Below are 24,409 nucleotides of genomic sequence, written 5' to 3' on the forward strand. Positions count from 1 at the left end.
ACGTATCAGCTCAAGAGTTTCAAGAGGTAGGCGCCTCTTGGTGGTTTTAAAACTCTCAGCCTTCTTCGCGCAGTCGTGAAGGTGTTCAACAAGCCGGTCATATTCCTCGTCGATGTTGTCCATTGCGGAATTTTTCCAAAGGCGTGTAGCAAAGAGATCCCGGTTGATGATAGTCCTGGGATTTCTTTCTCTGCTCTCCTTGTGAAGGAAAATCTTCCTCGGAGGAAGCGATGGTCCGATCCCGTATAGAACTTTGGTACAACAGCGACGTCCGTCTTGCAGAACCTTTTATTGACGATGATGTGGTCTATTTCATTACGGTACCCTCCACCAGGTGACTCCCACGTCCAGCGTAGAGAGGAGGGCTTCTGGAATTGCGAGTTCCCGTGGATGGTCTTAGTCGTCATGATGAACTCGGAGAGCCTCTCCCCCTGGTCATTCCATTGTAGGGTGGTCCCGATGTGAAGTTCCTCCGGCGTTCTTCTTGGGCCAACTTTTGTAGAAATGCCAATTATAACCTGTAGAAGGCATGATCTTCTCGGTGAACTCAGTCTATCAAGCTTCATTTTCTTCGTAGCTTGATGTTGGAGCGTAAGCGACGAAGATAGTGAAAGCTGGTGTTGGACCACATCTTCTCATCCGCATACGTCTGATTCAGGTCGTACGTTGTTCGAAAGAGTCGACGTTCTTTGCCATACTTGTGTTGACGAGGACGCCAACTCCACCAACACCTTTACTGTCGCATGTTCCTAAGAACAGTTCTTCTCCAGTTTCATATACCGCGTTGAAAGGGTAAAATGTTGTTGTAGTCCGATGACGTCTACTTTTATCATCATCTCTTCGAGTATCCTGATTCCGGAGGAAAGCCTGGTACTGTAGCGTCAGGTAGGACGGGGTTGCAGGAGTCATGTAGCGTTAAATCAACTTGTAGAATCGGAGCACGTAACAGTGACAACTTTTACTATTTTTTTGTGGATTTTTGACTCAAAATTAGTAATGAAATATATGCTCTTTTTTCAGCTTGATCTCCGTTCTGTAAGGCGTTGTCTCATGGTGAATTATTGGGAAGAAGATGACACCATAGATATTCGCCATTAGTAAGTGCCTTCTTTCGCTATTCTTCTCTGATTCGTCTTCAGTCAATCCTTAAGATCTTATTCATCCTACTTTATTTCCTCTTGTTCATAACACTGAGTTAACTTTCTCACTTACAGTGCTATTCGAGCAGTTGCAGCTGGCATCAATAAGTCGGTACGGAAACTAGTGACCGCCGGAAAGTCGTCGACCAAAGAGCTTCCAGATTTGTCTAAGTACAAAGATATTGCTGATTACTTGTTGAAGTATGTTTTTTATTGTACTTATCTTCCTTTAAACTGGTCATTACCTTTGAAATTGCAGCCCTGGACATCTTAGCGATAGTGAGTATGAGGGGGAAGAACAAGAAGTCATACTTTCGCAAAGTCTTAGCGAGCAGGGCGGTACTGTCAAGGGAGAGAAAAGCCATGTTCGGTAGGAGGTTGTCCTTCCTTTTTCCCGATTAATCGTTTTAAATCTCTTCATTTAAGTTTAATGGAGATTGGTCCACGATTAAAGCTGGAACTGCTGAAAGTAGAAGACGGAATTGACGACGGTGAGGTTCTGTACCACAGGATTGTCCAGAAGACAGGACCAGAATTGGAAATGTTGAAGAAGGAGGCGCCTAAGAAGAAGTACTGCTCGTTCTTCTGATTTTTTTTTTGATTGACAAATTTGTTGCTGTTCCAGGAAACTGAAAAAACGTACTGAACAAGAAAATGAGCATCGCATTATTCGTAGGTTGGAAAAGGCTAAAGAAGCGGAGAAGCGTGAGGTGTGCATGTCATTTCAATCGCAGTTTGTTCAGGACTTATCACAAATTTTTTTTATGTGGTGATGGAAATTATTTCAGGAAGAAGAGCTCAAGGCCTTCAAAGAAAAGGCTGCAAGGAAACAAGCAGCTGCCACAGGCCAAACTGAAGATATTGAAAATAGCAAGGAAAAAGACAGAGAAATAGCCATGAACAGAGAGCGGTCAGTCCTTAAAAATGTTTTCTCGTGTACATGAGATTTTCGCTGGTGGGTGGGTAGTATGAGTTAATGACATCAAATTCTTAATCCTGTGGAATTCACTTCAGGGAATCTTTCATTTCTGTGAAGGCTTCTCTTTTTAAAAAAAAATCACTTCATCCTATCCATTTTTGTTAGTTCTGTTTACAATTCTTCTGAACAAGGTTTAATTGATTGCTAGTTACACAATATTGCCACATTTCATTGAGAATTTGCCTTTTTTAGTTGCTGTAACCTAACCATAGATGCGATAGTCGGAGTTTGTGCTCCGACACACTGCATATTGGGCAGTTGGCGAAAGGATCCTTTCTTTTTTGGGCGGTTGGCGGAAGGATCCTCATCAGTTGAGCTGCACCCCGTGAGCTAGACCACTTTCACCTGAGGAGGGTCCTGCTCCTCCCTATCGCACCTGTGAGCCTAACCGACAGGCATTTTATCGCGCTCTTTCTTAACAAACTATATTGCTAATATTGTTTCTCGAACCTTTCACGAATGGGTATTGAGAGGTTTTGACAGGGGTTTCTCGAGGGCCTTCCATTATCTGTTTGAGAGCGCGGCATTGGTCTACTTTTGTTGATATATCTCACTGTTTTGCCTATTTTTTCTTATGGATTATTATGTGGATTCTCTCCCATTCTTCAGTCCTTCAATAGACTGCAGGATTTCGATGTTGCGCTGTTTCTTGTCTAAAATGACGGATATTAAGTGCAGGAAAGGTCGTTTTTCGGCAATCGTTCTGAGCATTTGATAAAAACACTTATGGTGTGATCAGTGGTATAACTAAAAGGCTGTGATACTCGAAACTTCAGATCAACTGCCAATAGTTTGGACCTATCGGCAGTTCAGAACTTGTTTAGACAGTGAATCAATGATTTAGTTACCAGAAACTTGTATGAAAACACCCACAAAATTGGCCTCTCATTTATTTTCTACCATAATGTAGAAAGTGTCCCCATCAAGTGCATGTTAATTTGATAACGAAAACCGTTGTATTTGTGACGGGTATTAGGATTAGACAGATAACCCTCTCTGAACTTTGATGTCTCTATCGAAGGAAGTGAACATCAATGCTCTTATAGGATTTCGATCATTACTTCTCTATCTTTATTTCTACAATTAATTTTTGTTGAGTTCAATTAAGCGTTTGTCTATGGCCAAAACATCCTTTGCTTTTTATTTGCACTACTTTTATTACAAATTCTCGTCCCTATTAAACTGTATAGTGATTTTGTTTCTTTCCCATGTGAATTGATGCCTGTTATTTGATTACTTTATTTACCATCGGTATCCTCGCTTATACTCCAGGACTTTTTCCTTCATTTTACTCATAAGTTTTTTTAGTCTGCCAATATTTCTTTTGTATTGATAATTGTGTTCTAATTTGAATCAGACGGAGTTCTTTTTGATCTGCGATTTTATTATGATAAGGAAGTTACAATCGCTTAACAAAACTTTTTTTCGTCCCGAAAGATAACGCGTGTTGTGGGAAACACGTTTGCGAATGTTCTTATCAATCAAGGTCAAGTTTCGCATAATTAGCTGCACAGACAATGAAGAATAATTTGACGGATTTTAGCAGTTATTGGTTTCTATGCTTGCCTACTTATTGTTTCATTAACGTCTGACGATTAATGGTAATGGTGGGAATGAAATCGGTTCAAAACTAAACAAAGCCAGGTGTAATTGCGCTCGGTGGTGCTGGCGGTTACAGGTGGGACCCCACTCGTCTCTGTTGTGGGAATGCAGCAAATGCAGCCATTTCAATCTCCAGCGTTAACTCCACCGCACCACTTTGAAGGCAGACGCTTGCACACTTGGGTTAAGCTTCAGATCGTTGCAATCCGATGTGTATCTGTATGTGGTTAAAAATGTTCGATGTCGTGATGTTAGTGTTCACTTCTAAAAATGTAAAGAATTCCCAGGAAATTAAGACGAATTGTTTCTAGCAGTCACGTGCACCAGAGCTGTAGGTTCTAAGCAAATGATTTACGCGTCACAGAACATTTCATGACACATTAATTGCTCGATAATATTTTTCTCCTTCAAAAAATGTGCTTACATTTGAAATTTATGACAATAATGGCTGTGAATGTGAGTATTATCATGAGAGGATAGAATGGGAACTAAATGCCATTTTTCATGAACTCTCACCATTATTTTCGAGCGTATATTGTGATTTCTTCCATGACATCTTCGCAACAAATCTTGCATATGGCTGGAGAATTCGAACATATATTTCACCAAATTTCATTGAAAAAAGGAGCTTTATATTGAAGACTTGTTAAAAAGAATTTCGTGAAATTTATGTTAGTTCTATTGTTCGAGTTTCTATTGTGCACTTACAATTGCGAATTCCTAACATAGAAACTTGTCCATTATGGTGAAATTAGAATGTATAGGCTCTTTTGAAATGAACATGAGAACAACATGTATGGAAGATGTTAAGAAGTTACAGTACGGTGTACGGTAGCGTGATCACCGTACTCCTTACTTGACAATCATCAACTCAACCACTCAATCGGCGGGCTGACGCCGTTCCCAGCATCTTCACCGAGGTATGTCGGCCTTGCATATAGCTCTATCTAAGCTTTCTTGATCTGGAACAAAATTTACTATCTATAATTTACGACTTACGGACTATTAAACCTTATGAACATCCTTTATTTGGCATTAACAGTGAAATAAGATTTTGGGTATAAAGGATAAAGGATGAAGTTCCTGGCGTTAATCAATCCGCTTGGGACCCGCCACCACGTTCACTTCAATTCAGAATCGTTTGAAGTTTACGAACGTGTAACTCCCCTCTACAATGACTTGCGATGGCCAGCCGATTTGTCAAGTCAGTGTTTTCATCCTCCCAGACAACTCTGGTACCAATTTATCCGGACCCCGGAGGGATGAAAGGCTTGGTGAGCGCTAGGCCGCATTCGAACCTCGTGCAGGAAGCGGAACCTCTAACCGCTACACTACACCCGCCCCTATTTTGGGTATAACTGGACTAATTTTTCTTATGGTCGCCGGGATTTTTTTTAAAGTAGATTTTTTTTAAATACTTACTTCGGTCAGTAGACCGAAGCAAGAATTTTTAATCTAGTAATTCTTGTTCCCGAATCGGTCACCTCAAATCTGTCATCTAAGTCCTCCTTAATTTGATTAGTACTACCACAATCGGCAAATCGTTATTGGCAGGTTAGATTAAAAAATCGAACATTTCCGTATGTTTCATGCAGAGTACTCGTTTTCATAGCGAAGGTTTTGGCATTCACAGGTTTCCTTTTGATCCTGATACTCGTTTTTGATTGAGAGGCCTGTGGTTATATGACCCCCTTAGGAGCCTTTGCTGAAGTGATTATCAGAAGAGGGTGATGTTTGTTTGGTTTTCGCAGCACTATCCTAACCTTAGCCCTTTCCTTGGCGAATATTAAGTCCGTTAGAATTTATATTCATCCAATAACTGCTGAAGTAGAATTCAGTATTTATATTCAACTAAAATTCCTTGCTTTCTAGATTCTCTGGATCTATACCGTAGACTCTCACCGAGATGAATACTTTTCCCCACAAGATTCGAAAAAATTGGTTCAACTTCCTTCAATTATGTTACTTCGTTGTTAATTACAATTTTTTTTCCTTCCAAATTAATTTAGAAGAAAATGTAAAAGTTGTTTTAGAAATAATTAGCAAATTTTGCAGGTTTTTTTCCTTTGTGGATTCTTTTTTTACAGAAGGAAGTAGGCAACATCTGAGTGCTCTAGGGATATCTTGCGCATCTAAATACCATGTTACTATATTTTACTATATATGATTTTGTCAGGTTTTTCTGCATGAACTGATGCGATACGCATGTAGAAATAGCAGGGAGTGTCGTCCCTCTGGTGCTTGCAATGTTCTCTTTTTACGCCTCTGTGTACTATTTGCGAGTGAACGATATCTTTCCTTCCTTCTTGTAGAGGTTGTTGTTCCTTTAGGGCGAAACATTTAAATATCTAAATTTTCGGATTTGTTGTGCTGCTTAGTGTGCAGTTGCTTTGGAGTTTTGGGCTTTACGCTTCGAAAGTTACGTTTTCATATGCTTTCCTTCATATCTCCAATCCCATGTGGTCGCATATGAGGTTTGCGTGTGTGACGGCTAGGCGGGAGGTTTGAGCGATGTACTGTAGGATATTTGCAAAAGAGTGCAACAACTTTAGAAGAGAGACATAAAGACTGCAAACAGAACAAAAAAAAACTTGTGAAAAGTGAACGCATGGAATCAACGGCCGCACACTTACAGTTCAAGTGTCGCACGACAAGACTACGGTCTTTCACACGTGTTTTTCAAGCGTTATACGCGACGGGGACGATTAATGGTGCGACATTGATTTCCATCAAAGATGAACGCATAAAAGCATTGCTATGATCCAATTTCTAGTGCGAAATCATCAGTTTATGCTGAACATCACATTAATTGGCTTATTAGAAATTTAATACTTTCTAAATGCTTGTTACGATTGTTTCGATCTCTTCGATCTTCGATCATGATTTTGTGGATTCAGCGAGATGCCTTTGCGTGTTTTTTCTTATCGTGGAAGTTACAGTAGCTTCAGTGACGACGTTATTAGCAGCACCTCTGCTTGCGCCGTAAAGTTTTTTTTGAGTTTATTTTGGATGTGCACATTGATTCTTTCATCTTCTTGGACACGCTTAGACTAATCTAGGCCAATGTTTAAAAAGGCCATTACGATGTTCGATAATATTTTTCATAGACTGACTTATTATTTTATCTTTTAAATTAATGTTTTCGAGCAGGTGGAATGTGGGGTACTTGGATTACTAACTATATCTCATTACAGTTTATTGTTTGGAGTTATGGCTTAAAGGCATTACCTCACGAATCTGAGATGGTACGGATTTCAGGTGGAGTATTCGTATACGGGATCGTAGATTACGGAGAGAAGGGTGATTCCGTTCATTCCTTTCTAATTGACGTAAAGAACGACCCGGAAGATACGGCTTCGAGCGTTTCGGCGCACTACTTTCTACAAGGAGTTCGATTAGAGAGCGCCAGCCTTGTGCACGCGGTTGTGCATCTACCGGGCCGTTTTTTTTTCCGGCTATTAGGAAGAAATGGACGGAATCACCCCCTCTCCATAATCTACCATCCCGTATAGGAATACTCCACCTGAAATCCGTACCACCTCAGATTCGTGGGGTGATGCCTTTAAAGTCTATGCATCCTTGTAAGCTCATTCTTAGGTGTACCCTGAAGAAACTATGTAGCTCATAGAATTCACATATCCTTAAGACAGCAGCAACTTTCCTGCTTGCAAAGAAAATGAAAATAGGTTTGCGGAGATTTAGATGAGGAACTAGGGATTCTCCTACAGTTTGACAATATTTCCGCAGTAGAAGTAAACCAATACCCTCAGAGGGCTTGAGGGCATTTGAATTACAACGAAATTCTGAGATAACATGAGAATAACTTCGAATTCGCAATTTTGAAGGTTTTTTTAAAAAGGTTTTTTGAACGTTACATCGAAAATCTGAAAGATGGAACCTTTAAATAGTGAGAGACAATTCGTTCAGAACTAGACTTCACACTTTGTCCCTCATTAAGTTCGTTTGGACTTCTAGATTTATGAAAGTATCGACGTTCATAACGCATGAATTTTAGAGAAATGAAGCAGCATGCAGGAGGTGGAGAGGGTCAGAATCGTCCTATGGAAAAGGAGAGAAAACGCCGACGAAAGGAGGGTGAAGACAAGGCAGAGACAAAAAAGAAACGCTTCAGAAAACATAGAGAGGCTTAGAAAGTGTGCTTCGGTGGGCGGGGTCAGCTCCTCCCACCGACGCATGAGGATTGTTATTCTCACCATATCTTGTTACTTGTTAACCATTTGTTGTTCTGATTTTGTTATTGATGCCAGCGTTGTTATGATCTTTATTGATTGGACACTCTAGAAAATCATCCATAAATTTTCCTTACGCGTCTCTGACATCGTTTAATTCAGTACTAAGGTCTTTGCTAAACACACTTCACTAAAACCCAGCACCGACATGAAGAGACCAGTGGGATGGAAGGGGATGCTTATTCATCTAATGGTTATTCATTTCACCGTTGCTCACCCACGAGCATTTATTGATTGCCCATAGACTTTTCTCACGCGTTGTCAAAGCAAGGAGTCATGCAGTACAATCTGCAGCTATACGGCACAGTACAGTTACCGTTTACTTGAAAGAAAAATCAATAAAATCTCTTCTGCACTCATGAATTTAATGCGAATTGATCATCTGACCTCAAAATCCATCCTACTGTACCTTACGTCTTGCGATGCAAAAGTCATTTTTTTTTTGTCACGCCAGCAAGGCGATTCATGAGGCCAAGGTTTTCGGAGATGAAATTTGGCTTTGCATAGGTTATTGAATTGTTCGAAGGACGTGGAGACAATACTAAGGTTAGCGATCTCTTACTGTACTCGTATTTCTTATTCGCTGCTCATTGAGGTGTCGGCACAGCGCCTGAATCGATTTGCTAGTATTCCCGGAAAGGACATGCACTCAGCTCGCCGGCGCCGTGTAGACGGTGCAGTTTCGTTGACTTTAACTGCCTTGCATTTTTTCCAGAACTTTTTTAAAATATTAATATGGAGGTTTAGGAGTTGAAATCTTGTTCGAGCCGTCCTTTGATCTCGAATTGTGTCTTCGCAGCGTTTGTTCTGATTCTTTATTCGTATCCTTGTTGTTTTCCTCTTCCTAGAAATTATAGTGAATAATTACATGATCGGGGGAAATGTAGTTGTGTGGAGGAAGCACTCAATTGCTCCTTTAACTCAGGAAAAAAAAAATCTTCCTTTTTTCTCTTAGTAACCTATAAAGCCTTAACAAAAAAAACTTACATGATAGATCCTCTAAGAGTAATGCTTAGGTGTTAGGGCTGCGATGGATTTATTCATTTACTTCCCGAAAGAAGGGCGCAGTTGAGTGCCCTTCTCCCTTTCCCTAACTACATTTGTCCCTATGACCGATTAAAATGGGTTTTTAGGAGCTATTAGATGCCATAGTAATGCTAATTGTGATTGCAATGTAATTGTAATTAAACGGCGAAGCGTTTCACTTTACACTGAATATATCCCCACTCTTCAGTTCCTTGTCCGAGTTGTCTTCGTTCCAAAAATCTATCCAACTCGTTTAAAAATTAAGTACCTAGCAGGTAGTGTTCTGAGGCAGGGTACTTTTCCATGTTTTCAAGGAAATTACGGTCACTTTTTTTCAGCGAGCACTTGATTCCGTTAGTCGGCAAACGTCAGAGAGTTCATCGGAAAGTTCTTAATAGTTGACAGACCAATGTTTCGGAATAAATCTACAAGAATCTTGATCAGGGTAGCTTAAACCTATGGAAACCGTTTTGTTCTAGATCATATTGATTATTGTTGAATCAGAGATTTAGGACAGATTTAGGACATTCTGTGCATTTGCACAATTGAGGTACCACATGCTGTTGCATCTGGTGGAATATTGTGGTATCGATTGAGGACGGCACAGCTCAGCCAATAATTACTCCAACAGGCACAGAAATTGTATGGCTCGATTGTTCAATCCTGTCGAGAAAAGAAAAGTTGATTTGTGATGCGAGCGATATGATATCTCTACAAAGTGGACCGACCAACGAAAAATCCATTTTTCTCTCTATCATCAAAATGAAAAAGATAATAATAAGAAGAGTAAATAGCGAACATGAACAGATATTCAAGAGATGAGCAAAAGGAGTTGAAAAATAGCACTAGCAAAACTACAGTTGGATCAAAACGACCTGAAACCTTGTGCAATTGTGTAAGTGGTCTCATTCGAGGTCAGGCGACCTACTACGAAATTCGTTTCAGGACCCCTTACTTTCCTACGCGGTTCGATTGGAGCTGTTGAGAGTGTTATTTAGAGAGAAACGCAACCGCTTCTGCAGTTACACCATGCTTAAAGGTGCTTTTGATCCGACCTACAGTCGGTATTGAGTGGGCGGTCGCAAGCAGCAAGCTTAAGCCCGTTTTGATCCGACTCTACGTGCTCTTAAAGGAAAAAGAAAAAAAAAACAAGCAGAAGAGACATCACATCAATGCTCACTTATTGAAACCTACTCCATGATTGCTGGATATCTATGAAGACTGCACCATCGATTGGATCAAATCGACCAGATGATCTGATCTTCCAATAATCTCTTTCAAACATATATACGCTGTATGCATGTCTTCAGGCTCGTGATGTTCCAATATTTCATAGTTTCCAGGAGTAAAGAAGACTTTTGGTGCTATTTTTTCTCTTCTTTTTTTTCCTTCCTTCCCCAATCTATATTCACCTGTCCACTTTTTCACAGCTTTTTTTTATGGTTTCCTATCAAATGTCAGACGCAATACACAACGTCTGTGCGCTGTATAATAGCGAATGCAGCGTTTTTTTTTTTTTGTTCTTTTTTTAAAAGAGCTGTAACAGAGCAGATGTGCTAGAATGTTACGATGTGCAGTTCTATCTTAACGAACGTCCGCAAAAATATCGAGTGAAATTTTTACATTTTCATAGAATCACACTACAAACTTATGCCTTTCAATTCGAACGTAATATCTAAAAATTGATGGTGAAGTTGCAATTTACCACACCCACAATACAATACAATACACGCGATGGGTCTAGACGTGTTAGTGGTCGGTCCCGGCACGATAGTGTGTGGTTGGGACAACTTCGAATCCTCTTATTGTCTCCTTCTTACTATGATAAAGTTACATTCTCCTCATGTACGACAATTTTGACATTGTGCAATAAAAATCAGCCACACAAAAAGATCTTACGACTAATTACAGACCCATTGCAACGCATTGCGGAACGCATGGGCGGTACTAATTGCAGTTTGGTGCATGGCTATTCGGACTCGTTAGTCCTTGCAAACAAATGTGTAATGTGCACCTACTTCTTGCTGTTCTTCACAACTTTGTGCACGTCTGAGGATTTTTACACCACTCTATCAGTGCAAAATAAGCAAAGAAACAAACAAATGTTTACAATCGTCGAAGCCGCTTCGACTAGTGTATCGCTGTTTTGTTTTCGTTCTGGGAACATCACCTATTTCCCAGCTGAATGAAAATGGACGAAATTGTCAAGTAATTTGGGGCAGATGTGGTTTAATTGCATTTATCTATTTATTTATTTATTTATTTATTTATTCATATATACACCAATTGTGCATTGAAGAGAAGAAGAAGAAGAAGAGAAGAAAACATATTTGATTGAGTTGGAATGTTTTGTAAAAGGTCGGGAAATAATTCATTGTAGTGAAACCTGGCGCTGTCCTTTTTTGTGTGGCCGAAAAAAACAACAAAACATCTCTGCGTTAATTAATTAAAAATAAGCTAATTAAATCAATGTTTTAAAGAGTGAGCGTAGAGGAGTGAGATTCGACGCATCGAGAGAATTGTGGAACTTTGGTGGACGATCGCTGTGGGGCAGAGGGGAGGGAGGGAGGGAGGGGGGGGGGGGGGGGGGGACCTCTTTTCGTCTTCGTCTCCCCGGATGGCCGAGTTGTCAGCGTTCGAAGAGGTCGGAACACGTGGTTTATCTGTTATCACCTCTACCGTTTCCACCAATTACAATTGGCCTTTTTTTCTTGCTTTTTTTTCATCGTTTCATCTTCATGATATCGTATCGGTCGCATATTATTTGTGAGACCATTAGAATCGTGCACTGGTGAACGTTTTACTACGTGAATCTTTTCTTATTTATGAAGAAATGCTATTATTCCTTCTTACTGTCATTGAATAGTGTCAGAATGAAAATAGGAACGATTCTTTGAAAAAAGATGGTTTGTGCAAAGATACAGGGAGTTTGCTGAAGGAAAATCCTCATAAATATACTTATTTCTTCCAGCAAAACATGAAGCTGTTGATTTTTGTCCTAGATTTTTTTTTCCACCAGTTCCTTTGTTCACAGTACTAGCCAGCGTGCTTCTTTTTTTTTTCTCAACACGACATTTTATTGCGGTTTCGATGGGTAGGCGAGTAAAGTTTCTGGAAAGAAATTAGCGAAAAATTCTCGTTTCACCATATTGCACGGTTACCTGGTTTGAACAGGTTTGTTTTTGTTCCTACCCGTTTGCGCAGTGTAGGTTAAAATGCTTAACTGAATTTCGTTTTTCCAGAAGTTTCCGAGAAATTCTCTACCAGTTCCTGATTTCAGAAAAAAAAACTTTAGTTTTCTTTTCTTTTTAGTTTCTACAGATTAAATCTGTAAATTGTCGAGTTTCATGTGTAATAGTACTACTTTCTGAAGTAGTAGTAATTCATGTTTTAGTTAATTTATTAGTCTTATATTTGGTTTCTTTTCTTCCTATATTTATTGTATAGATCATAATGTCAATGTACTGTATCGAGCGTAGAGTCCTTTTTTTCATTAGATTCGTTTTTTGGATGTTCTTAACTCGACTCGTTGTGTTTGGACGGCTTCTTTTAGATTTTTCTCAGGATTCTAATCCTAAAAAAAAAAAAACTAAAAAGTTTACTTTACTGAGGTACTGAACGATAATGGATTAAATAGCAGCATAAAAACAGAAAAAATATTAAATATTATTTATGATTGAAATATTTTTTCTCAGGTGATGGGTTATGGGTGGCAATTTTGCAAACGTTTCGTGTACGTATTGATTTTAGATAGTCACGGTTTTCATTATTGGCCACTGGACTAGGTCTGTTTATCCATACACTACGCGGAAACTTTTAGGTTTTAACTTGAATTCGTCCTTAACATATGGGAATGACTGTGTTTCCCTTATCAAATTTAAGAGATACTGGCTTGAATTGCTCCTAAAATCTTTCACATTGGCTGAACAGCGGAGAAGCAGCTGTGGCAATAAAACGTGATGTGGTAACGCCATGAATATGCCGTTCGTTCATTTTCGCTTATCCTATCCACAGTGAAATGTCGAAACCATCACCAAATCTTAGTTAAAGTAGAAATTTCTTTCATAGCTCCAAAGAAACTCTAACGATAAAAACCACAAAATGTCACGATGCCATTTAATTTCATTTTCTCAAGTAGTTTTTGTGTTTTTTCGGGGTTTATTTGTTGGATGTTTTTTGAAAATATATTTTCGGTTTCCTTGCGAGAGATACATATAACGCATTTCTAAAATACAGTACGAATAACTTCTTCCTTCTAAGAAGTGAAGTCTTTCTTAGATCGGAAAGCAGATATCAGCTTTTAAAGTGTTTTGTTAGTCCATGATGATCCATGCGAAACGTGTGTTTTTTCCGGGTTTATTTGATGGATGTTTTGTGGAAATATATTGTTGTAAATAATAAAATAAATGAAAATATGTAGTTGAGATGCATCTTGTTTGTAGCTTTCCACTTTTTTTAAACTTTGGTGTCCTCTCAATAGTTCAATTGTAGAAAAAAACGGGGTGCGACACGTGTCCGATTTCACTGGACTTTGATACCGCTGAGGAACGTTTTTTTAATATGTGATATTTCTACGTTGTTCTTTTATTCTCTTTGTGTAGAATGCATCAATGTAAACAGCGAAAAAAAAAATCGCTTCCTGGTATCATTCAGGTTAGGAATTTGTTTTTTTCTCGGCTGAATTCGTTCTTTTCTCACGTTCATCGATCACGCTAATTGAAAGCAAAACAGCCTTATTCTCCAGCTTTCTACTTTCCGATTAAATAACAATTACATGCGTTACATTTATTCAGTTTGACGCAACATGTGTTCGTGACGCAAATAAAAGCATTATTTGTCCGTTAATGTAAGCAACGATTTCATTCTGTTGAATGTGTGGATTACAGGAATGAAGCGCAATGCGCTGCACACATCCTCGATTCTTCACATTCCAACAACCTGAACATTTGTCAGAATTGTCAACTTTTTATGAACACAGTAAATGCATTCGAAAATCAATCATGAGAACGAGGGCAGCTTCTTTCGTTGATCAGAAGTTCGTGCTTCTGTCAATGCTGTAAAGCTGTTTCCTCCTGCTTTCCTGATCCACAATTCTGCAGATTTAATGGAAGTTTTGGAAGTGTTCAATAAATGAGTATGGAATTTAGAGTCTCAGTTGCATTTTTTGCTATTTGGTGTAATACTTTCGTCCTCGCATAAAAATTAGCCATCTACGTTGACAGTACTTATTTTATTTTGGGTATCCAACCACTTTCAGCACTTACAACCATGTCTGGCGAGAAGAAAGCCACTATTCCGAATGGCATCAAGTTCGCGTTTGGAGGACTGGCGGGGTTAGTGAGCAACATTTATTTGTAGAGCATATAGCCTCACTTACATGTTTTTATTCTAGTTAAAAAAATAGGTTTTTTTTACTCGAAACCCATCGGAATATGGTGTTGTTTTTTCATTACAATCCAGGAATCTTCGGAAAAAAAACCCTGCTGATATTCGTAGTATGATCGAGCGATTTTTTCTAAAAATTCAGAAGCGTATTTGGTGTGTTGATAACAAGAAGTGTAGCTTCTACATATAGTACAGCGACCGTTTTCTTTCAATTTTTTCATATTTTTCAAGAACCTTCTTTGCAAACTAACGTATCGTTTGTCTTTGTCAAGATTCTCCTCAGCATGAAATCCTTCCTTTCCACGAAAATTTCTGCTATCCAGTGCCAGTTTAATAAGAAATGCTGATTTAGATTCTAAAAAGTGACGCCCCTTTACACGGTCACATTGTGCATCTCGAAGAATTTCGAAAGTTTGAGGAGATTTCGGGGAATAAAAATTACAATACTTATGCTTTAGGGGCGCAAAAATAGATTTCGATGCCAAATTTGTTTTGGTTCCTACTTAGCATCCCAAATAGTTTTCAGATAGTTATTTTTCCCTACAAAGGTGGTGATCTATGATTACGTCAAGAGCTTTATGTGTTTATGTTTCTTTTGCTTAGATTTCTTTCCTTCCCGTCCCACGCGAAACCAACATCATCTGTTTTAGTATGGGAGCAACTTTGTTTGTTCAACCGCTGGATCTGGTGAAAAACAGAATGCAGTTGTCTGGGCTTTCAGGTAATTTAACTTGTTTATTTGTTTGTTTTTAGGTTATGCAGGCGTGAAAGTGAACTGTAAACAATGTAGATGAACTATTCGGATACCCATTTGATGTCATTTCTCTTAGCATTTTTTTTTAAATGTTAATGTAACGTCATTTGGAACTGCAATATACTCCATTGCACCTTTTTTTGTTTCACATCAACTTCCCGAAAAAAATCTGCACTTTGAAAGTGTAAAAAAAAGCGATGTGCACTTTAAAGCTGTCACTGTTACGGTGGGCGAAGGTTAAAAGATAGAGGTGAACTATCGCTTTGGTTTAGATCCCTACTCTATAGGTAAGGGAATTTTCATTCTTTTTCACTATGAAGAATTCAAAGACAAAGCAAGAATAAAGCTACATGCTCGAAAGAGAGTTATACACTACCAGATGGACTACCCAGATATCCTGAATCGCTGGAGAACTTTCTAGAAATAAAAACAGCTTACACAACTGTACACACCAACAATTTTTCTTTCGAAGTTCAAACAAGTGAAGCTCCTAACTAGGAGATGTTATTCCACGCACGCAACTAGTTATTCCAAAGATATTTTGGAAAAGAAGCTGTTTGTAGCTGGTTTTTTTCCTTGGAGAGGTGTCTGTAGGTCGGATTTCCTACACTTTTTGAAGTCCTTTATTTCCACTTTTACGATGATTATTCACTGGTGATGTGATAATATTTGGATCTTGCCAACTTCTTGCTTAGTTACAAAGGCATCAGATTCTGTGTGGTCTGCGGAGAATTCGAGATTATTGTTGCCTGCTTGAGAGATGTTGAGAATCGGCGCCTACGATAGAAGCTATCGATTATTTGAAACCATAATAAAATATTCCTGATCGGTCTTTTTCTGAGTCAACCAAAGGGAATGTACGGTAGTTCTTTGTTTTTTTTGGCGCTGAATCGTCGGAAAAACTGTCATGCAGTGATGAGATTTGATGAATGGAGAACGTGGGACGTGGGAGTTTTTCCGTGACAAAATGTCTGTAGGATTGCACAGGCCTTTATTTAACTATAATAGTAACAAAGATACTTCGTACTCTGTGGTCCACCATATCATATTCAGACATCATTTTTTTTGTGATGAATTATGGGATTTTGGGACTGTAAACCTTCCAGGTTAACATAAATTCGAGAGTCGGACTTCTTTATCTCCGTTTGTTTGGAAGCCTTTTTTGTTTTTTTTTCAAAAGAATCATTACGTTTAGAACTACTATAATAAAAATACAGCTTTAATTGTTTCCGTGATATCTGTGAAGAAAAAGTGGACCAGTTTGCCCTGCACGAACAGAGGACACCCGTCAATCAATAAGTTTCGGCATACTGTGTTGTGTTCGTTCCATTCGTGCGTTCTGTTTGCTCAGAAGTTTTGAATTTTTATAAATGCGTGTGATCTTTTCTGAAATTGAATTTGTTAGAATTATTTATGCTTACTTGTTTTAAGTGTGCGTTCGTTCTGATATTCGGAATATTCTTCTTGAAGTCAGTAATTGGTATTTTACCAACTTTTGAAGGAGTAATCTACCTTAGAAATGCGAGATGAAGAAGATGATGAACACTACCAATTAGCTAAGCTCTTTGTTCACTCATGAATGAATTATAAACTTTTCTAAAGGAACCCCGATTTTTCATAAGGTGAACTATATCAAACTGATCAAATTAAACAGAGGCGTTTTTGTTCTGCTTGATTCCTTTGCAGATTTAAAACTCCTTCAAATCTGATGTAATGTTGTTAGAGCTTGAGAGTGCTTCGAAGATCAGCTGTTCGCCGTTGATCGGGAGTTATCGATGATCGGCGATCTCGTCCGAGTTTATGTTCTCGACTTCCGCACTACAAGTTCAGACTGCATAGGAAATAGTCAAGTAAAATGCTGAATTCGTGCTGATGCGATAGAATTCATATTCAATGTTCGTGTTCTACTCGAGTACCACGTAAAGATAGCGAACTCAACTTTCTTGATCGCGCTATCAGGTTCCTTTTTATTCGGATTTTTTATGGATCTGAGTATAGTCCTTTTTTCTGCATTTAGGCTTTGTAATCGTATTGTAATAGGACCTAGAGTGGGTCTACAATTTCTTTAAAATTTGCAATTAGAGGCATTCATGACGGTAACAAAATTAATGGACTATCATTGCAGATTGATTCACTTGAAACCAGCATGTTATCATTTAGTAGGGAAAGATGGATTAACATAAATAATAAGTTGTTGTTAAGAATGTTGGCTGTTTCCTCTACTCTATCGTCACCGTACCTGCCGTTACTGGTGTTATCAGTTGGTGTGTGGTGGTCTGTACAAATAATCCATGCTTTTTGACAATAATTCCTATCGAATTCTCCTAGACCTCTTTCGCTTAAATTAAAAACAATCATTCCAACATTTGATTGGTTTATAAAACCAAGAATGTCCTTTTTGGTGGCGGCTGCGCCTTTTACGAGGGTATGAAATCAGTTCATCATTGGATTCCAATGGCAGAAATCTCGACCTTTAGTTGTTGGTAATTGGGTAAACTTGCATTTGTTCTCCACCAATGTCTTCCATAAAACATCGAGTTTACAGAGTGATACCACAGAAGTATGATGTTTGGAAGTAGAAGTATACAAAACAAAATATCCCATAGCGAGTCCTTTATGGTGGTATTCCAACAACTATTTATGACGATATTGTGTGACAATAGTATCAACAGCAAACATCACGAATACATCATAATTCTAACTTTTTCTATGAGGTTCAAGCGATATTTGGGATCCAATCTGTTCGCTCTTTAGATCTTTTTTTTTCTGTACAACTTGCGCGCTGAAGGCTAATTGGATTCCTTTTTCGTAGAATTGACGACTTCGTATTTCCAACCTTTTCGCTTTCAAACTGGATGTGACTTTCCAGGTAAAAAGGAATATAGATCAAGCATCCACTGTTTGTCGACAATCATTCGGAATGAAGGCGTTTTGGCCGTTTACAATGGCCTTAGTGCTGGTCTTCTTCGCCAAGCGACCTACACAACCACTCGTCTAGGAACCTACACCTACCTCTTCGAAACTTTCCGGAAGCAAGTGGTTTATTTTTCCGTTTACTGTTTCTTTTTTTTTGCACAAGGTTGTTTTATCTCCTATGTTCATTAGTTTATTTCTATTCTCCTTTTTAATCTTTTAAAAAAATCTTGTGTTCAGAGGTGATGCTGCACCCTCATTCGCTATGAAGGCGTCGTTGGGAATGACGGCAGGCGCCATCGGATCGGTGGTGGGAACGCCTGCTGAATTGGCATTGATTAGAATGACAGGTGAGCTTTACAGTGTCACACCATACTAAGAGTTTTGACCTTTCTGTGAAAGTTTTGAGGGATTCTGTAACTAGAAAAGTAAATCAAATTATCCTGAGAATTGCTATAGAGTTTAGGCGATGGTCGGCTGCCACCAGAACAACGACGTAATTATAAGAACGTGTTTGATGCGTTGATCCGTGTAGTCAAGGAGGAAGGTGTACTAACACTGTGGAGGGTATTGATTGTTCCCAATGTGTTCTCTCTTCTCTTTTACTTATAAATTACCTTATTTTACTGTAGGGTTGTGCGCCTACGGTCGTACGTGCCATGGTAGTAAACGCTGCTCAATTAGCCACATACTCGCAGTCAAAACAGGCTCTGCTCGAGACTGGATACGTCCACGATGGTGAGAAGATGGATTATTAGCGTATCACATCATATTTGCAATGAATTAAAAATTCAAGAAATTGTGTTTTAGGTATTTTCTGTCACTTCCTTGCCTCTATGGTCTCAGGCTTAGCCACAACAATTGCATCAATGCCTGTTGACATCGCAAAGACGAGGTACGTTTAACTTTTCTTGGATATGTTGGACATGGCCATTCTATGTATGCTCAGTTTCGGTCAGCAGGATTTAATTTTTACCTGGTAGAATTGAAATGTTTTGGTATTTTGGCACTTAGGTTGCCAGAGTAATTTCCTTTGCTGCCTTTCTTACCTCTTCCAACTTTGGCATGCACAGTGGTCTAAATCCACAAACTTCTATAAATAATACAAACGGAAAACCGCTGTATTTTATGGTGCTCTTCTCTTTCTGAGCAGTTTTATAAATAATAGAAATACATAATGATTAGAAACGAATAAGGAAACGTCTTCGTTTGTATATGAAGTTGAGTTTTTGATCTATCCATTCACTTTAAGGATATTATTATGACTTTTTCATGGTACAATGAATTGATTCCACTTTTGTACTACAGCTGTAGGCCATAAGCTTTAGGTATCAAATATTTAACAGCTTTAAAGTCTCTGAAGAAAATAGTCGTAACCTCAACTAATTCTGTTTGTTCGTACTAATTGTATGAAAAGAGGCAAAATGATGTGCCGATGAGATGTTGGAAGAGTGATGTTTTCATTTTTGAGGGCCATCATTTCCAGCTATTTCTCTTCATATTTCTAATAAGAGACACAATTTCCCCGTACTCATCATGTCATCAAGTTTAAATAGTCTTATGATGACGCTTATTCCTGTTATATATTAGGATCCAGTCGATGAAAGTGATAGACGGAAAACCTGAGTACAAGAATGCGTTGGATGTGTGGATGAAGGTGAGTATTTCGCATTTGCTCGATTTCTCGCCATTTCTTCAAACTCCAACTTTTTTGTTCTTATTCCTTCCTATTTCTCTTATATTTTGAGGTGATCAAAAATGAGGGAGTGTTCGCACTGTGGAAAGGATTTACACCATACTACATGCGTCTTGGTCCCCACACAGTCCTCACATTCATTATTCTCGAGCAGATGAACGCTGCATACTTCAGGATGGTGTTAGGCGTCGAAGCGAAAGGAGCGCTGTAAAAATCTCTTACCATTCTTAATTATTCTAAGCTTTGATTTATTGCTAGTAACCTTAAAGTAATGATTCAGGTGATTAATAAAGTAATGTAAGATGAATAATTTTTCTAACGTCTTAGTATTAGTATCTTATTTCAAAAACACTTAATTTTACCGTTTCATTGCTGCCCAGCATAGTTTTGAACCGCATTGATCTTTTATGGGATGTTGTCTGTGTGTTTGTGATAATTCGTTTTGTCACTTTAATAGCGGTCTGATTTAGTGTACTGATCGATATCTATTATTTTCTTTTTGAAATCTATTGTCTTTTTTCTTAGAGTACTATCACATTAGGCTAGTGTTTGAGTACAGGTTGTTTTTAGTGCTGTTTCATCCGAGAACATGCATTGCTGATTTCTGACACGGCTTAGTTTCAGTTGTATAGGCAGTGTAGGCAGTGTTGTGTTGCAGTTTAAGGATAAATGTATCGTGAAACAAAGAGCGTTCCTTCAAGAATTCCATGGTTATTTCTCCTGAATCCTTAACACTGTGCATATGTGGGTAGGAGAGCCGAATTTCACTATAGTGAGGTTATGTATTACTAGGGTCACTACTGATGAATTAATTCAAAATGGCGACATCCTTAATCAAAATAAGTAGCCGAGGAGTGCGCTCGCTGAATCCAGCCAATTTCCGAGCCCCATGGCCGTTTGTTAAGAAAGGTATTGCAAAATGTAAATGCTGTAATTATTCTCGGACTCGAATTACTATCATATATAAGTGTTAGCAGAGCAGGTAGGTCACTGCCTCAACAGAAAGAGTGCCATTAACACGAACTGAGACATAGAGAAAGTTGTACGATGCTGGAAACCCGTATTCTTTCGAGTTCGGAATAGTTACGGCATCTGTGTCACTCAGATGTGCGAATGACGTTGATTTCCACGTGAGATAGTCGTTGTTCGCTTAAGGTGCCCGAGGCCAGCGTAAAATTGGTCCTTTTAATTACGAAAAGTTCAAATGGCCTGGGCAAAACAGAGAGTTTCCGGAATTGTCACCGAAATGGCACAAAGAAAATCCGAAGGAGTTGCACAGGTGAGCGAATACTTCGTGAAGCACCAATGCATTATTGAAGTTTTTGAATGCGATTTGAAAATCTCCATAAGTAGTACGGCGGATGTTTCTATAGACACTACTGTCTGAATGTTGCTTAGTTTGTTAAAAGGATGAATCGATGTGAGCATTAGGGACACCTCCTAGTTAGAAAGGCTGGACACTCTTCCCCGCACTTTTTACGTCGTCCCCACGCCAACGGTTCATTCTTTCATTTTTGTTGGCAGAGGGCATCATTTACACAGTCGCTCTCCAGGGAGAGGTTTCACATACAAACGCGAACATTTTAACGCCTAGTTTAAATCAGGATGGTGCGTGGCTATCTGTGCGTACACGTTTCGCGCGCTCGTACTGATTGGATAGTATTATTCTACGTTGTGGATCTGATCCGATTGGAACAGGTAATAGTGCCACCTGTGAGAATTCCAACAGATCCAGAATATCAGGTATCAGGAAGGTATTCAATGAAAGTCAGCAACTAGCAGTTGGCCTGTGTTACATATTTCTGTTTGAATCTTATCCTCTGGGATATTTTTGAGTCCTTAAACTATCAGTTCATGTTATGTTTGCCTTTCGCTTCTTAGTGCTTATTTGTTTTATTTTTCTTTTCTTAGATATCTTTGACGTTTTTACGAATCCATGTTTTTTCTTATTTTTCTTCTGTGTTTCTTTTTGTATTTACTTCTTTGTTTTGTGGATATTGGGATATCCGTTTAGTTTTGAGCTCTAATCTTCCATTATTGCAATTGCTTTTCAACATCGAAGAAGTCGGCATGGTTCGATCCTATACTGGAAGTCTACTTCAAAAGAAGGATATACTTTGATCCACAGGTTCTGCTTGTCGTGAAACTCGTCGCCAACTTGAGGCCCTGGTCTCCCATCTCTATTTTCCCATCAACTCTATTTTCCAGACCTCACCTCATCAGACTACCACTTAATCTGGGCTCTTAAGCATTTCTTGAAGGAAAGCTGTCCAATTCTTCCGGTGACTTGAAAATTACTTGACTTGAAATCTCCTGTTGAGTTGTTCTCTGACTCTCTGCTCTCCAGCTTCTGATCACAAGAATTTGTAACTCTCCCAGAAAAATGGAATATTGAGATAACATTCTTGGTAAATACATCGACGGATGATCATCAATGTGTGATTAAGAAACTATGAGGTTATAAAGAGGATGCGTATGTAAGAAATCAACTTAATATATGGCCCCTGCAAAAGCCTCACATTCCACTGACCAAACTGGAAAATCCTATTCTTCGGCTGGTATTGATTGTTAGTGTTGATATTTGATATTTCGATTTTGATTATACAAATCAGTTATTCTGCTGTCTACCATTTATTCAATTCGTTTTTTTTCTCTTGCGGTTTGTTTTAACAGTTTTCTGTCTAAAGCAATTTATCGCTTGAACATGGTTCCTTTTCTCCCAGTTCGCACCCTTTTCTTCATTTATGCACATTAAAATCCTTTTTATCTCGATCAGTTTCCTTTATTTGGATCAAAGATAAACTTGCTTTCACTTTTGTACAGCTCGTACTGTTCTTCTTTTTGCAGCTCCGTCTTATCGTTTTATTTCCCAACAGCTTTCATTCTTGACACTGAACTTTTTTTTTTGCAGTAACGTGCTTAATTTATTTTCGTCCCTATTATTTGAGCAATAGAAACTCACTGAAATTTAAAGGGAATTTAAAAACAGGTGAAATTTAGAGTTCCGCATAAGAAATCTACCGACTGTTCTAGAAAACTGACAAAAGTCCGGTTTTGCACGTATTTTTTGGCAATCGATTATATCATGGCCAGCATTTGTTGCTCAGTACGTGGCGAAGTTCGTGTTCATGCGCTTGTTCAGCTCCTATCAAAGTTTGTTATCAAACAATCTTCTTCGTTCTTATTACATATTTATGTGTATTACACCGTGCGCGTATATATCTGTGTTTATCGTTTTCGATTGAAAGAACTAGTTGTTTGGCAGAAAATGTAGCATTGTATAAAATATTGATGGATTTTATTTTAATAATCTAGGCAGTCTACTCGTTTTTTCATTGTAACTTGTATCTGATCACTAGATTTTTCTCTCGTTGTATTTTGTAGAATCAACACCTTTAAGATACACTGGCGTCCAAGAAGATGGTTATATCGATCCAGTCACTGGAAAATATGTATACGTTCCGGAAATGGACCACGAACTTGTTGTACCGAATCTTGAAGGATTCAAGTTTGTCCTGTTTTGAGTCAGAAGAACGCTTTTCCAAAAGAATTGACTTATCTGTGGTTGTATTTTCAGACTGAAGCCGTACGTTTCCTTCCGAACGGATGTGGAATTAGAGAAGAGGCGAAAGATTTACGAAGCTAAGGTTCGATAAAAAGAACACTTAGTTGTTGACAGTTTTCCTCATAATGATTGTGATGGATGTTTCTGGAACGATCGCTTTGTGGAAACGATCTTTTTGTTTCCAATTTTCTTCATCTCCGCTTTCGAGAGATCTTCTGAGCATTTCCTCTTTATCCCTATCGCATCTTCCTTCCCGTTCATTTGTTTGTTTATTGATTTATTTACTCATCTATTCAATAGACAATAGAGTTCATCCGCGCCACACCCTGTGCAACCGCACGCAATTGCACTACAAATCAGGTCGTTTTAGCCCGACTGTAACTATCTCTGTTGAATATGTAGAAATTCAGCTTACCTTCACAATGCAATGGTCTCGGAAACTGGGTTTCTAGCGTTTTTGCAATCCTTAGCAACACCACACGTACATCTTAAGAAGATTTAGAAACGAGTTCTTTCCCTTAGAAAAGACTCAGTTGCTTTTATGATTTCTTATTTTCGTCTCAACTGAACTCAACTTTGAACTTGTCCTGACTGCCGTTTCCTTGAATATGTCTCTCTTCCTTTCCTTCTTCCTCAGTCTCCTTCCCTCTTCCTCTTTCCTGTTCACTTCCTCTTCCTCTATCTTCCTTGCTCCTCATTTTGGAGAATATACTATTTTTATTTGAAAATGCTTGACTCCAGGTCAAAGAAAAAGGATCGAAAGCCCTAGCTGACCTCTACACACTTGAAGATGAGCGTTGGCCGCCACCAAAGATGGATGCTGAGACATTGTTCGAACTATCGTATGGAGAACAAATTCGACAAGCTTTCAAGGTAATCTTGTATTGTTTGCTGTTGATCCTTTTCTTACATTTTGATGATGAAAAATATGTTTGAGTATTTCAAGGAAGGGAAATATGGAGCTGTTGAGAAGAAGAAAATCGAAGAGTCATGATCACACTTGTGTATACTTCTTGGAATAATTCCTGTAGGCAAGCATAGGTTGTTATTTGTTGAAGCTTCGTTATTATTATTATTAGTGAATAAAGTTTTTTTTTTCT

General features: G+C 38.6%; 5 protein-coding genes across 7 annotated transcripts; 3 read left to right on the forward strand and 2 right to left on the reverse strand.

Moving 5' to 3' along the window:
• Positions 1 to 5: 5 nt before the first annotated feature.
• RB195_007525 (uncharacterized protein) lies at positions 6 to 566 on the reverse strand (the record flags this gene model as incomplete). Its single annotated transcript, XM_064181199.1, has 1 exon — positions 6 to 566. The coding sequence occupies one exon, from the start codon at positions 564 to 566 to the stop codon at positions 6 to 8; it is 561 nt and encodes a 186-aa protein (XP_064038008.1).
• Positions 567 to 654: 88 nt separating this feature from the next.
• Positions 655 to 909, reverse strand: RB195_007526 (uncharacterized protein; the record flags this gene model as incomplete). Its single annotated transcript, XM_064181200.1, has 1 exon — positions 655 to 909. One exon carries the CDS (start codon positions 907 to 909, stop codon positions 655 to 657), a length of 255 nt encoding a protein of 84 aa, XP_064038009.1.
• RB195_007527 (uncharacterized protein) lies at positions 814 to 7,871 on the forward strand (the record flags this gene model as incomplete). 2 transcript variants are annotated; one of them, XM_064181201.1, is made up of 8 exons in its annotated part: positions 814 to 870; positions 1,021 to 1,097; positions 1,215 to 1,340; positions 1,399 to 1,509; positions 1,566 to 1,709; positions 1,765 to 1,849; positions 1,928 to 2,049; positions 7,736 to 7,871. In XM_064181201.1, the coding sequence occupies 8 exons, from the start codon at positions 814 to 816 to the stop codon at positions 7,869 to 7,871; spliced, it is 858 nt and encodes a 285-aa protein (XP_064038010.1). The 2 variants fall into 2 exon arrangements, with proteins under 2 accessions (XP_064038010.1, XP_013308417.2); XM_013452963.2 differs by lacking the exon at positions 814 to 870 and having other exon boundaries at positions 997 to 1,097.
• Positions 7,872 to 8,613: 742 nt separating this feature from the next.
• On the forward strand, positions 8,614 to 19,955 carry RB195_007528 (uncharacterized protein; the record flags this gene model as incomplete). 2 transcript variants are annotated; one of them, XM_064181203.1, is made up of 12 exons in its annotated part: positions 8,614 to 8,644; positions 8,718 to 8,770; positions 11,776 to 11,803; positions 14,254 to 14,329; positions 15,032 to 15,102; positions 18,005 to 18,167; positions 18,289 to 18,398; positions 18,515 to 18,615; positions 18,681 to 18,786; positions 18,859 to 18,943; positions 19,639 to 19,705; positions 19,797 to 19,955. In XM_064181203.1, 12 exons carry the CDS (start codon positions 8,614 to 8,616, stop codon positions 19,953 to 19,955), a joined length of 1,050 nt encoding a protein of 349 aa, XP_064038011.1. The 2 variants fall into 2 exon arrangements, with proteins under 2 accessions (XP_064038011.1, XP_064038012.1); XM_064181202.1 differs by lacking the exons at positions 8,718 to 8,770; positions 11,776 to 11,803.
• Positions 19,956 to 20,562: 607 nt separating this feature from the next.
• Positions 20,563 to 24,303, forward strand: RB195_007529 (uncharacterized protein; the record flags this gene model as incomplete). Its single annotated transcript, XM_064181204.1, has 6 exons — positions 20,563 to 20,653; positions 20,900 to 21,023; positions 23,145 to 23,252; positions 23,322 to 23,391; positions 24,051 to 24,182; positions 24,256 to 24,303. The coding sequence occupies 6 exons, from the start codon at positions 20,563 to 20,565 to the stop codon at positions 24,301 to 24,303; spliced, it is 573 nt and encodes a 190-aa protein (XP_064038013.1).
• Positions 24,304 to 24,409: the final 106 nt, after the last annotated feature.

This window comes from Necator americanus, chromosome I (assembly GCF_031761385.1).
Source record: "Necator americanus strain Aroian chromosome I, whole genome shotgun sequence".
NCBI lineage: Eukaryota > Metazoa > Nematoda > Chromadorea > Rhabditida > Ancylostomatidae > Necator > Necator americanus.